This window comes from Cryptomeria japonica, chromosome 9 (assembly GCF_030272615.1).
Source record: "Cryptomeria japonica chromosome 9, Sugi_1.0, whole genome shotgun sequence".
Classification (NCBI taxonomy): domain Eukaryota; kingdom Viridiplantae; phylum Streptophyta; class Pinopsida; order Cupressales; family Cupressaceae; genus Cryptomeria; species Cryptomeria japonica.
The window spans coordinates 752,899,092-752,914,004 of record NC_081413.1 but is presented as its reverse complement, the minus strand read 5'-3'; the positions used below and the strand labels follow the sequence as shown (position 1 = coordinate 752,914,004).

General features: G+C 35.6%; 1 protein-coding gene across 1 annotated transcript; it reads right to left on the bottom strand.

The window, feature by feature from the left end:
- Positions 1–9,329: 9,329 nt before the first annotated feature.
- Positions 9,330–14,424, bottom strand: LOC131064634 (pentatricopeptide repeat-containing protein At1g11290, chloroplastic-like). Its single transcript, XM_057998831.2, has one exon. It carries the CDS (start codon positions 13,945–13,947, stop codon positions 9,895–9,897), a length of 4,053 nt encoding a protein of 1,350 aa, XP_057854814.2. The 5' UTR covers positions 13,948–14,424; the 3' UTR covers positions 9,330–9,894.
- Between the last annotated feature and the right edge of the window lie 489 nt (positions 14,425–14,913).

Here is a 14,913-nt window from a genome sequence, read left to right as displayed (position 1 = left end):
ATCATATCTGTGTTCTTTCAAAAATTGTCTCAAAATTGCTTCGGTCTCTTTTGTCACTTCATCTATTTTACTAAGCATGATTTTATTGACTCTCTTCTTACTTCTGAATCTATCCCCGAGGGCTTCACTAAATAGGCAATATCATATCACGTGTGTTCATATTTGGGGGTTTAATATCCCAAAAAAGAGGGTACAATATATTGCCCATCAGCGAAAATAGGGGGTTTTTAATTCGGGCTATGAAAAAATGCAATATTTTGTGCAAATAGGGGGGCTTTTAATTTAGGTTGTGTATTGGGAGGGGGTGGAAAAAAAGGAGTTTAGGGAAATATTTTTTGAAAATAGGGGGATTCTTTAGTATGCCATGAACATAGGTGATATAACCTAGGTTCACTAAGTGAAGCCCCCATGATCTATCCTTATCAATCTTTAACAATCTATCAACTTTAGCTTTAGAGATTACAAAACTCAAATTTACTAATACATATTCATTTACCCTTTCATCCTCTAAGTTGGTTGTATGTCTCCTTGCATCCAAAATATCATATAGGATCTTGGGTATCATGGATGATAATTCTATTAATGCTTTATTGTAAACATCCATATACTGTACAACTGCTTCCTATATAGCCCTTTGATCATTATCATTAAAATTATCATAATATACATGTACACTCTTCAAATTACCTTCCTTAAGCACTGCATCAATTATTTCTTTTAATGTCATTGGGGGCACAACATCATAAGTACCTTCAACTTTGCTGGACTTCAGAGCTTCATCCAATTCATATTTTTGTTTCTTGCTTGCTTTGGATCTATCAGATGGCTCAACTTCTGCTCTTGGCTTCTTGGTCGGCTGGGCTCCACCGGATTGAGACTTCCTCACCACCTTGGCATAAGTGGTTGTGTTCTTCACCTCTCTAACTGCCTTATTAGATTTTGTCTTTGCATCCTTAGTAGTAGCTGCGACATATTCTCTTTGTGGTTTCTCCTTCTTCCTTTTCTCAGCTCCACCGGTTGACTTGGCTTGTGGATTGGGAGGAGGGATAGGATTCTGAGCACTGAAGGTAGGTGCTGATTGGGCTTGCCTTGGCTTGGTCTGCTTGGGAGGAGTGGAGACCGGTTTTTTCTTTTTAGGCTTCACCATGTCCTCCTCCTTCAGTATGTTTTTCTCCCTATCCCTTTGAACAACTTCTTTTGATATTCCCATTTGTTCTACAAGCTCTTCAACTTCTTTTCTGACCTTCCTCTTCCTGGCAGGCTTAGTAAATTTCTTGTGTAGGTCTAGGTCCTTCTCCTTGTAGGTACCGAACCTCTCTTCCTTCTCATCTACTGGTTTACTCAGAAGATGTTGTGCGTAAGCATCAAGAGTGTTTTCATCTACCTCATACCCCATGGGCATGATCCAAACTGTTCTAGGTTATGTTGCCTCCATGTGGCATTGATCTTTGTCTACCATGAAACAAATGGAATTTTCATATTTTTCAACAATGTCTTTTGGGATTCTCTCTCTGCTTTGCATCATTGCTTGAAATGATTTGAAGTAACCCCACAAAGCAGATTTCTGAGTCACCACATCACCTAATCCCTACAAACCTTCCTTAATTTGGACTGCCACCAATTTATCATAAGCCCATTGCACTTTTCCTATATTGGGGATTTCATTCAAAAAGTAAAGTGCCAAACAAACAATCAGAGAACCGAATTTGAAAACATGTTTCTTATCTTGTTTGATCTTCTTTAGATTTCTCATTAGCTCAATGAGAAGCACTCCACATAAATCATATCTTTTGTCTTCCTTGAGCATATGATAGGTGTCATATATTTCAGTAACGGATACTAAATTCTATCTGTTTGACTGGTACACTTTATATCTTATCACCTTTGAGGCAAATCTCACGTCATGTTCAATGATATCACTTATTGTCATAGATCGGTTGTCATGATGGGATCTGGTAACTGCGTTCATTGTTGTGTTCTTGACATTTCTCAGACCGAGGATCTCACCAGTTGTGTTCAAACAGGTTACCGCTTGAATGGCTTGCTTTGTGATCTTGTGAGGTCTATCTAACCATATGAGCTCATCATGGATTTGACTCAAGACATACCTGACCCATTTGGGTTCATTGAAGACCAAAAAATGAACAAATTGGATAAAACCATTTTCTTACAATGATTTGAATTCGGGCTTGGTGTATAATGATAGTATGTCTGCATTCCTAAGCTCTTCGACATTACAATGAATGTATGCCCTAATATCTTCATTGTGCGGCATGCCATTCGGTAAAGAAGAAAATGCTCCTTCTGGATCATCTTCGATCGATTTGAATGGATGTTTCTTAAACACCAACGTTTCCCTTTCAGTGATCTCTACTACCAATGGAGTTGCTACACTAGATGCAAATGCCATTAGGGTTATAAATAGGTAGCTCGAACACAGATAAATACCTTTTCAAATTCAATCAGATGCTAGGAATCACCGTCAGATCACTTCAAGCTCTGTTTACGCTGATTAATCTCATCCGCCTCTTGCAATGTGAAGAATGAATAGAAGAATGCCTTTTTATCTTCCAAAAACCTAACTTTAATTTGTAATAAATGCACAACCCTAAAGGCTTTCCGGATACCTTGTTTCTTCAAGAATTCATCATCGAATACTCAAATAGGCATGTAATCTTCTGGATATCAATTACAAAACTAATCTCAATCATCAACAACCTTCCTCTACTGGTTATAGATCTCTAAAATGGGGTTTTAAGAATTTGCATGGAAAGCTTCCCCCTAAGGCTTTGGGCCTTAGTTACCAGATGAGGTTCCAACACCGAAATCATGTGTGGAGCCATTCTGAACATTTGAATCTTCCTTCTTAACCCACATCTTCTTATGCTACTCTCTGACTTCTTCAATATTCGCTTTGCCCTTTTCATCTAATATGTCCTTGTCTATCGGAGCATTCTTGCTCACATTCTTGCTTCTGCAATACTTTGCAATGTGACCGGATTTGTTGCATGCTTAGCAAACAACATTTCCTTGCATAGGCTTGAAGTTCATATGATTTTGTCTCATCCTGCATTGGTTAGAAATGTGTCCAAACATTCCACAAGCGTAACATCTCTTATTTTGGAAATTATTCATCACTACCCTGCACATGTTTGACTTATGACCAAAGTTGTTGCATTTGAAACATTGACCGATAAAGGTAAGACCATTATTCATCATCCTATTTCTACATTCTTTTGCCATATGGCTGAATTTATTGCAAACAAACTATTTACCATTGAATTTATGAGCATTAGGTTGTCTTAACAAGTCTCTAGTTCTTCTGATGATTGTTTTGTCCAAAACCGAAGGATTCTCCTTTCTCATATCCAAGTCCTCACATGTCTTTTCCACTTCTCTGACTTTCTGGCATCTCATCTAGGCTAGTGGAGATAGCTTTGAATTTTTATTTGTACTCATTAGCAGTGGAAAGTTCATCTCTCACAATTATGATTAGCCTTTCAAGTTCTTTCCCATCATTCTTGGATTGCACCAATTCAAGTCTCAACTGATCATTCTTATAGTTCAATCTGCAACATTCATCAAATCTATCTTTCAATGACTGGGTCAGATTTTCCTCATTCTTCTTTCTATCTTCAATCCGCTTTGTCAGCTTCATTATAGTGGATTGCATATCATTCTTTAGGACTGCATTCTCTCTAGCAAGCTTCTCACATTCATTTGTCTTTTCCTAGAGGGCTTGATTATCAATGCTTTGTTCTTCATTCTCCTTGAGTTTATCCATCAGTTCCTTTCTCTTCTCTCTGGATGTGTTCACATTCTCTTTCAGAGATTCAATGAAAATTTCAGCTGCTTCCAGACTTCTCCTCGAGCTATTTTCTCTTTCATAGCTGCATCAATATCTTCAAGCACCATAATGTGTTGCTTCTGCAAACCGGAGTCCATTGATTCAATCTTCCGGATCTTCCTCAAGTTGTTAGGCTCCTTCCGAGGAACTAAGTTATAATACCAATTGTTGGAATCAATGAACACTAAGAGGGGGGGTGAATCAATGTTCTGCAATTTACAAACTTATTAAACTGATTTTTAAACCACTAGATGCATAAGAATTAAAGCAAAGTGTAGAAACATAAACCAATCAACCGCAAAACCATAACACCAAGATTTTTATGTGGAAACCCAGAAAGGGAAAAAGCACGGTGGGATTTGAATCCACAATATTATTATACTTTAATTAGGAGTATAATAATATTACAAAAAGAGGAATGCACTGACATTCAGGCTCACTACTCAAATACATAAAAGGGCTACAACCTGGAGGACTCGTTGTCCTACAATTGATTACAAATGATTACAATAATGAATGAACTAAAGTATAGCATCTACTAATGCCAAATAGCAGTTCTGCTTAGGCTCAATTTGACTTCTGCAATTGTTATGTCTCTCTGCTCTGTCATTTACTGGAGCACCAAAATCTTCAATCACATTCACCGAAATTCATACATGCACTCATATAGATTTATTGCACTCATACTGTCATCCAAAATGCTCAACCAAATCGATCTTATATATCCACATCAACAAAACAAATCATTTCTCATGTCAGCTTCGAAAAATCGCATAACACGCAACATGAAACATGTACCAACATGTCATCTCAAACTGTCCACAAATCCATATGGAGACCTAAACAAGATGATAAAAGGCTTTACATATGTCGGCCCAATCTCCTCAAACATGAAACCAATCACCGAAATCATCTCAAAGATTATGGATCACACGTTACACCAAAATAACTATGTTCTTCCCGGATTACCGCATACGAGACCTTTAATCTCTCTCATGAATCAACACCGGTTACTAGGATTAAAGAATAGGGTGCCTCAAACCTCGAATCATCTGTATCTATTACTGCAACCAAAACAAACACAACCAAAATCAAGATCTACACATTGTTCTCATACTCTACCAGTTACTATATTCCACCTTCCAGACTTGTGCCTTATGAACAATGCAACTTCTGGTAAATCAAATCTATGTATACGAGATATGATTTCTAAACTGAGTTGTCATCAATGACAACTTCTAAGCATTTCTCATGCATCAATCTTCACTGGAACAATGTCTCTTGCCAATAGTACAGACGACAATGCAATGAGTAGACGTCCCCACGACGTTTTGGCATCCAGGACCTGAGACCGAGTGGGTTCTTTGGTATAATTTACTTTTCATTTGTGCATTTCCACAATAATTATAATTCTCTTGTTTTGTTGCATGCTTTGATATTATATAACCTAAATAGTTTAATTTAGTGGTTATTTGTTTAGTATATTTTTATCCCTTGGCTCACCTTTAGCACTAGTTTAAGTGATGCAGTGGTGTTTAGTTTCTTCTCTGAGATTCACCATCTTAGAGATTACAAATTCCCTCCTCTACACTTTGCACTAGTTCATCTTTATCCATATCATCAAGTTTCAATCATTATTTTCATCAATAACGACTCCCATCTTTTTGGTTCATTTATTTGACTTCATAATTCAATTGATTCTTCATCTCCATATGTAACTCTTGTGCTACCTTCAAGTTATCTCATATTACTTCCTTGAAATTGGGGACACTCCAATATATCATGTCTTATTTGACATCTAAAATGAGTTCATTTGAATGATCTTTGATCATTTGTGCCATATCTTCCTATAGATTGTTGATAATCTCTCATCTTCGCATGAACTATCACTTTTACTTCAATATGTTCATTATAAGGTCTTCTATCACCACCTTGATTTCTTTCTCCATGAAATCTAAGATCTATTTCTCTTTATTTATTTTTAATCTCAAACCTCTTGTTCACCTTTTCTTCTACATTTAGGAAAATTGGTATGCTTCTTCAACTATTTATGATATTACCTAACTTATTTCTTCTTGAAAAGATCCTCTCATCATCTATGTATCTTGAATCTTTTTAAAATCAACTTCACTATATCTAGCTCTAATTGTCATATTATATAATTCCTTAGTATACTTTCTTACATTATTTTCTTTATTCCTTAAATATTATGCCATTTTCAACAATTCTAATTGATAATATATAAGCATAAATTTACATTTCAACTGTGAATTAATTATATCTCATTTCTCTATATTTTCTCCACCTCTCCTATTTCTTTCTAATTATACTTCTCTCCACCATATTACAACATATCATTTGAATTTTGTATTAGCAAACCTAATCTTGTCAAGATCTAAAGTTTCCTCAACCTCAAAATATTCTTCTATATCATTTATCCAGTCTATCAACTCTTTAGGATTCAAACTACCATATTAACTAACAAAATCAATCTTGAAATGGCTTTCAATATATTTGTAGTACCTAAAATTTATTATTCCCCATGTCCTTCCACAATTAGTTTGGTAGATGGCCATTCTCTAGTCATTTTATTCATTAATTTCATTATGTTTAGGGTTACGATTCCTTCTTATATCCTCTTTAATAGGATCTAATCAGATTTGTACATTCCTCATCACGTCAAACATTTTTTTCTATTCTTTCGACAATATTAGCAACATCTTAGCCTCTACCACTTCAAGTTTGGTGGCCTATTTATAAACTTCTCTTGCAAACTCCCTCAAATTTGGTGATATATTCACAACCAATATTTTTAAAACCTTCCATCCAAATACTAGTATTAGATAATACCACTTGATGTACTCATATAATCTCTTTTGCTTGATACCACTTAATGATCTACATTCAAACCAAGCTTCTACTACTCACTTGATGTACCTTTACAAGATGCAAAACTAAGCTTTGATTCTACTTGGTGCTATTTATTTTGAAGGATTCAATTAAGAGTATAAAACCAACCATGAAACCAATACGACAAACACTCGATGAATTCAAAATAGAAATGAAATAAAATAATAAATTGAATGGAACAATGATATTATTAGTCAATAGTATTTATTGCAAGGGCTTACAATAGAATGTGGCATCAAGCTTTGAATGAACTGCAAGTACAATTAACATGTTGATTTTCAATTATAGTCTTCTAAGTTGGTACATGCATTGTATTGTTTTCTTAGATCTTCAATACTATAATATGTCTCCAAATTCATATGGTTATTTTCTTCGTAACTAGTGAAATACCCTCCAAACATAAAAATATTGACATTGTACTCAAAGAAAATAACATGTTAGCCACCAACCAAATGGTGGTACAAAGTATGATGCATAATGCAATGTGTATAACAATTTCCCCTTAAGATGAATGTAGTAAGATGTAAACATGGGAACTCAATAAGTCCATTTTCATGAACCTCTTTGGGACCAATAAACATGTAGATGCCTTCAAATATTTGATACATTACTCATTTATGTCTTACTTAAGAATTTTGACTAGTCATATTGTATGAAGAAAAAATAGAAAACATGAAAATGATATAGCACATAGACTATGATGTTGTGATATTTAGTTATCGATGTGAAAGATCTAGGCTCAATCATGCGGTTTTGCACAATAAAATATTGTTTAGAACTTTAATGTGCTAAAATGATGATTGGAACAAGAATATGCTCATGCATTAAATAATTGCCTTTTGTGGAAAGAATATAGTGACTGTGATTTTATTAGGAAACCTAAAAAAACAAAACAAATGTAGAAGAAAATATTTTTTGCTGATGCAAGATTGCTCTTATATGTTAAATTATCTCACATCATAATAAATTATTTTAGCGATATAATTAAAAAAAATGCACTTAATTTTGTCATGTAATATGTGAGATTACTTCATGATTATTTATATTATTAATGACAATTGAGTTGCTTCCACTCAAATATTCCATATCATCATAATGCATACCTAAAAATATGCATTTATATTTTTTTGATGTACTTGGCACCTCAAGAGTGATACTACTACTGGCGGCTATAAAGTGATATAGCTTTTATAGGAACAAAATGCACTTCACAACAAAATTTCATTTTCTATTGTAAACATTGAATACACTCACTAGAAAGATTTACTATAGTTTAGAATTTATGTTTCTTTATAACCATGTAGTTGTCAAATGCATTTGCATGAGATGAAGACTTAAAGTTCACCATTCCAAAAACTATATTTCTAGTCTTTGTTGTATATGAGCATCTATGCTTATGATAACAACCGAATGTTTTAAAATGAGGAAACCACAATTGTTAGCCACATGTCTAATAAGTCTCTATACATTGTGAATCAAAACCCCTATTATACAATTTTGACACAAGATAAGTACTAAAATTCAATATACTTAACATAGTTTTAGATATACTTGGGACCTCAATAGTGATGCTCAACAATGACTACAAAGTGAAAAATATTTTATAAGAATAGAATGTACTTCATAACAAATTTTATTTTTCTATTTAAACATTGAAAACACTCATTATAAAGACTTGTTGCGACTTCAAATTTATATTTGCTTATAACCATAAAGTTGTCAAGTGCATTTGCATGATATGAAGCATTAAAGTTCATCATTCCAAAAACTATATTTTCTTTCCTTTGTTGCATACAAACATCCATGCTTATTGTAACATTTCAACATTTTAAAACAACTAAACAAAAATTGTTACCCATGTGACTTATTAGCCATTAACATTGTGAATCAAATTTCCTAATATAAAATTTTGACTTGAGATAGGTGCAATAATTCAATATACTTAATGCAGTGAATAAGGATTGAAAACAAACCTTAGATATGGCATATGAAATTTTTTCTTCACTAGCATTTGCTAGGTATGCAACTAATGCAAAACTATTCAGTTCCTACCTTATAAAATGGAATTTAACTTTTACTTGTGTTTGTTAAGTTTGCTGCATATAAATCAATTCGACCATGGTATGAATATAGTTGTAATATTCTTTTAATCCTTAGCCCTTATTCTTCTAAGTTTATCTTGTTTTAAATCTATTGTCACTTCAAATGCTTATGAAATCTGCATTTAGCTCTCTTCCAATCTAATTTATATTCTCATCTCATTAGTACCAATTTATAAATCTCATCATGCACAATTTGTAATACTATGAAAATGTTATTGTAATGGAACATAAATTGTGATTTTATTTTTACATATATAAATGTTATTATCTTCTTTCTAACATGAACCTAAAAACATCATTATGTGAGTTTTGCAAGTTTTATAAACATAATTGCAATTTGTTTCACTTCTTTATATATAAATTATAATAATTTATTTCTAATTAAAATTGAATGGATTGATATCAAATCAAATTAGAAAAATATAATTGAATTCACAGATCTATTAGCTATCTCACCAAACAAAGGAATGTGAAATAACATTAGAAATATCTAAACCATAAATTAGACAAAATCAATCCACATGCCCTTATGTAAAATTGCATACCTAATCTGGAAAGTTTAATTTAATCTCAAATAATTGACCTGACATAGGTAAAAGATAATACAGGCAATCAAAACAAAAGAACTCCGCAAAATGGCAAGGGTTTAACTATGAGCCCTCCCCACAAATCCTGGTGGTCAAGCATCTTTCCAAGTGTTCCTCACCTGTTTCTTCCCATTCTCGAGCTTCTACTCCAACTTTTCATCTCATACGTATGCAGGTTTTCTGAGAACAATCCAATGAAGCATCCACATTATCTTAAAACAAGTCTTTGCCAAATATCCCAACAGTGTATATAAGCAGTGGTCTATTGCACTCTATACATCTAATTTTTATGAAGCTAATAGCATGGTTTAGATTGCCAAATACTTTAAACAAAATAAAAAGAAACTTTCTAGAAACTGAAAATAAAACCTTCACCCTCATTATTACTCCAGGTCTGACACAGTGCACATTATGTGCAAGCCTCCTTTTCAGATTGCTTCATTTAGCATCACCAATAATCTCCACAAGAACATTGTCCCTGTTTAAAATGATGGAAACGGTTCATATCTCTCACAACAATTTCTCTTGCAACAATCTTGCTGATAAATTTTGTTGCAGTGTGGCAGTCAGAACACACTCGAAGGTTCTTGACAATTCTAATACTTGCCCCATGGGGTGAGTTTAGCAAACCAAATGCAATTGCTAACTTTTCACTATGATGGCAGAGAAATAATTCTTTTTCCTCCTCTTCCACATCATTAACTAACTGTCTTAAATCTGGAAAATACCCTGCTGCCTTCATCTCCCAAGCCAATTTCTCCAACTTTGCATAGATCTCCTGTGTCTGTGGATGTGATCTGTCTCCTACACAGAAAGCATGTACCATTTTACGGTCTTCAACCCAACTACATCCAGGGATCTTTGTAATTCCTCTATCTTTCATCAGTCTCCTTACCATTTGAACCTCACCCCACCTGCCCACTTTTGCATAGATGTTAGAGAGAAGAACATAAGTTGCAGCATTTCTAGGATCCAAATATAAAAGCAGTGTTGCTGTAAATACTCCTAAGCCTATATTTATATGTGATCTACAGGCGCCAAGAAAAGACATCCACACAACCACAACGGGTTTAACTGGCATCTTAATGATAAAGTTTAGGGTCTCCTCAAGATAGCCAGCACGGGCAATAAGGTCAACCATGCACACATAATGATTGACTGTAGGTGTAATGCAATAAGCATTACTCATATGATTGAAGTATTGACAACCCTCATTCACAAAACCTGCATGGCTGCATGCACATAGAACACAAGCAAAGCTTACAATGTCAGGATATATTCCAGATTGCATCATTAATTCAAAAATTTTGAGAGCATCTTTGCAAAATCCATTTTGTGCATATCCTGCAATCATTGCATTCCATGAGATGACATTTCTTTCAGGCATTCTGTCAAACATTTCACGTGCCTTGACAATACTTCCACATTTTGCATACATGTCTACCAGAGCATTTCCAACTATAATATCTGACAAAAATCCCTCTTCCATTATGCTTTGATGAATGTCCATACCCTGTTCTAAAGCTCCCATTTTGGCACAGGCAGGGAGGATGCTGGCAAAAGTTGTGGAATTTGGCTTTACACCTGCCCATTGCATTTGCTTGAAACTTTCTAAAGCCTTTTCAACAATTCCATTTTGTGCATATCCCACAATCATTGCATTCCATGAGATGACATCTCTTTGAGGCATTTTGTCGAACAGTTCACGTCCCTTGTCTACACTTCCACATTTTGCATACATGTCTACTAGAGCATTTCCAACTATACTATCTGACAAATATCCCCCTTCCATAATACTTTTATGGATGTCCATACCCTGTTCCAAAGCTCCTACTTTGGCACAAGCAGGGAGGATGCTGGCAAAGGTTGTGGAGTCTGGCTTTACACCTGCCAATTGCATTTGCTTGAAAGTTTCTAAAGCCTTTTCAATAAATCCATTTTGTGCATATCCTACAATCATTGAAGTCCAGGAGACTGCATTTCTTTGAGGCATTTTGTCAAACAATTCACATGCCTTATCCATGCTTCCACATTTTGCATACATATCCACCAGGGCAGTTGCAACTACCACATTTGACAAAACTTCTCTATCCTTTATACTTTGATGGATGTCTACACCCTGTTCTAGAGCTCCCATTTTGGCACAGGCTGGAAGGATGCTAGCAAAGGTTGTGGAATCTGGCTTTACACCTGCCAACTGCATTTGCTTGAAAGTTTCTAAAGCCTTGTCAACAAATCCATTTTGTGCATATCCTACAATCATTGCAGTCCATGAGACGACATCTCTTTGAGGCAATTTGTCAAACAGTTCATGTGCTTTATCTATGCTTCCACATTTCGCATACATGTCTACCAAGGCAGTTGCAACAACAACATCTAGCGAAATTTCTCTCTCCTCTATTATTTGATGGATGTCCATACCATGTTCCAAAGCTCCTATTTTGGCACAGGCGGCAAGGATGCTGGTAAAGGTTGTTGAATTAGGTTTTACACCTCCCAATCGCATTTGCTTTAAAGTTTCTAAAGCCTTTTCAACCAATCCATTTTGTGCATACCCTGCAATCATTGCATTCCATGTGACCACATTTCTTTGAGGCATTTTGTCAAACAATTTACGTCCCTTGTCAATCCTTCCACATTTTGTATACATGTCTACCAAAGCATTTCTAACTATAATATCTGAAAAAAATCCACCTTCCATTATGATTTGATGGATATCCATACCCTGTTCCAAAGCTCCCATTTTTGCACAGGTGGGAAGGACGCAGGCAAAGGTTGTGGAATCTGGTTTTACACCTGCCAATCTCATTTGCTTGAAGGTTTCCAAAGCCTTCTCAACAAATCCATTTTGTGCATATCCTCCGATCATTGTATTCCATGAGATTACATCTCTTTGAGGCATTCTGTCAAACAGTTCATGTGCCTTAACTATGCTTCCACATTTTGCATACATGTCTACCAGAGCATTTCCAACTACAATATCTGACAAAAATCCCCTTTCCATTATGCTTTGATGGATACCTATACCCTGTTCCAAAGCTCCTATTTTGGCACAGACAGGGAGGATGCTAGCAAAGGTTGTTGAATTTGGCTTTACGCCTGCCAATTGCATTTGCTTGAAAACTTCCAACGCCTTTTCAACAAACCCATTTTGTGTATATCCTGCAATCATTGTATTCCATGAGATGACATCTTTATGAGGCATTCTGTCAAATAGTTGACGTGCCTTGTCTATGCTTCCACATTTCGCATACATATCTATGAGAGCGTTTCCAACTAAACTAACTGAGAAAAATCCCGCTTCTATTATCCTTTGATGGATGCCTGTACCCTGTTCCAAGTCTCCTATTTTGGCACAGACAGGGAGGATGCTGGCAAAGGTTGTGGAATTAGGTTTTACATCTGCCAATTGCATTTGCTTGAAAGTTTTTAAAGCCTTTTCAACAAATCCATTTTGTGAATATCCCACAATCATTGCAGTCCATGAGACCACATTTCTTTGAGGCATTTTGCCAAACAATTCACATGCCTTGTCGATGCTTCCACATTTTGAATACATGTCTACTAGAGCAGTTCCAACTACAACATTTGACAAAATTTCTCTATCTTTTATGCTTTGATGGATGTCTATACCCTGCTCCAAAGCTCTCATTTTGGCACAGGCTTGAAAGATGCTGGCAAAGGTTATGGAGTCCGGCTTTATACCTGCCAATTCCATTTGCTGTAAAGTTTCTAAGGCCTTTTCAACAAATCCATTGTGTGCATATCCTGCAATCATCACATTCCATGATAACACATCTCTTTGAGGCATTGCTTTGAAAAGCCTTAAAGCCTCGTCAAGAACACCATTCTGTGTGTATCCTGCAACTATTGCATTCCATGAGACAACATCTCTTTGAGGCATTCCGTCAAACACGTCACGTGCCTTGTCTATGCTTCCACATTTTGCATACATGTCTACCAGAGCATTTCCAACCATAATATCTGACAAGAATTCCCCTTCCATTATGCTTTGATGGATGTTCATACCCTGTTCTAAATCTCCCATTTTGGCACAGGCTGGTAGTACGCTGGCAAATGTAAACTGATCGGGTTGGAAACCTGTTCGTTGCATTTGGTGAAACAGTGTGACTGCCTCCTGAGGATACCCATGTCTTCTGTATGCTGCAATAATCGTATTCCATGAGACGTTGTCTCGTTCTTTCATGCGGTCAAACATTCTACAACCCTCAACTAAACTTCCGCACTTGACATACATGTCAATGAGCTTATTGTGAAAAACTGTGCGAGTACCAAATGCCAATGGCCTATGAGCGATGAAAGTGTGGACACTTTTCCCTTGTGAAAGCGCGTTCTTGAAAACGCAGGTATTCAATAATTGAAGATGAGTAGAGCAGTTTTCAGGGGATTTGTGTGTAGTGAGCAGAATGTGCAGCGCCTCCTTCTGGCCCTGTCTACATGATGCTGTGAGATTGAGACGAGTAGAAGATGGCAATGGCATTATATGGTTGTGGAAAATGTGGAGTGTTATTCAGTCTATGCCTACCACAATGGCATTGCCAGTGGTAAGCCTGGAAGCATCTTTACTTGACAGCAGACATCAAAGGCATTTCATGACTCCCTCTACGTTGGTATAACAATTTGCAGGAAGCAGCAACCATCACTCCTTCGGCTTCTGGTACGTTCAATAATGAGGACATCGTCATTAGCAAAAGCTTACAAAGGGAATGCCACCCCAGCTTTCCAAGGTCTATCCTCTATGGATTACAGAGGGGAAATCTACCAACTAATCTGTTGAAAAATGCTGTGAATAAATTCAGCCCACTCTTGAAAGTCATAGGGTTTCAGATTTCAGCCATGAAATCTATGAGTTGATCTGTTAGAATTCCTTCTCCCATTGCTTCTTGAAAGGCTGCATTGCCCACAATGCACATGATCAAAATGATATAGTCTTAATAAAGGACGTGTACAGCATAGAAAACAACATTGGCACCAATTGGTCTAATCATACTAGAATAATAGCTTTCAAAATAAAATTGTAGGATGGAGGTATGAAAATTAACTTATCTGGTAAAAGATGCTTAAACTAGTGTTTAAAACTTACAATTGTAATTACATTTCTTCCTTCTTCCTTGGGCTTGAAATATACTCTAGGTATTATCACTTAATCTTTATCTAATGAACTATGATTAAGTTGTCTAGAGCATGATAGATGCTTATAGTAATATTAGAGATCTCTTCACATTGTAAGTTATTACAAATGAGATAATTTGGTTATATGAAACACTTGTTAATGATATTATCGATGTGTAGGGTCACAATAATTGGATGACCTTAATACTATTTAAAGTTATTTAAAATTGTGTGAATTTTGGTCATCAATGATTTAGAGTCTTAAGATTAATGGTAATTTGTTAATGATCTTACTAGACACCATAATGAGGATCCAAATTTGTTGTAAGAATAT

What these genes read in the sequence shown, in the direction of transcription:
- LOC131064634 (XM_057998831.2), bottom strand. Translation starts at nt 13,947, where the DNA reads ATGCCATTGCCATCTTCTACTCGTCTCAATCTCACAGCATCATGTAGA.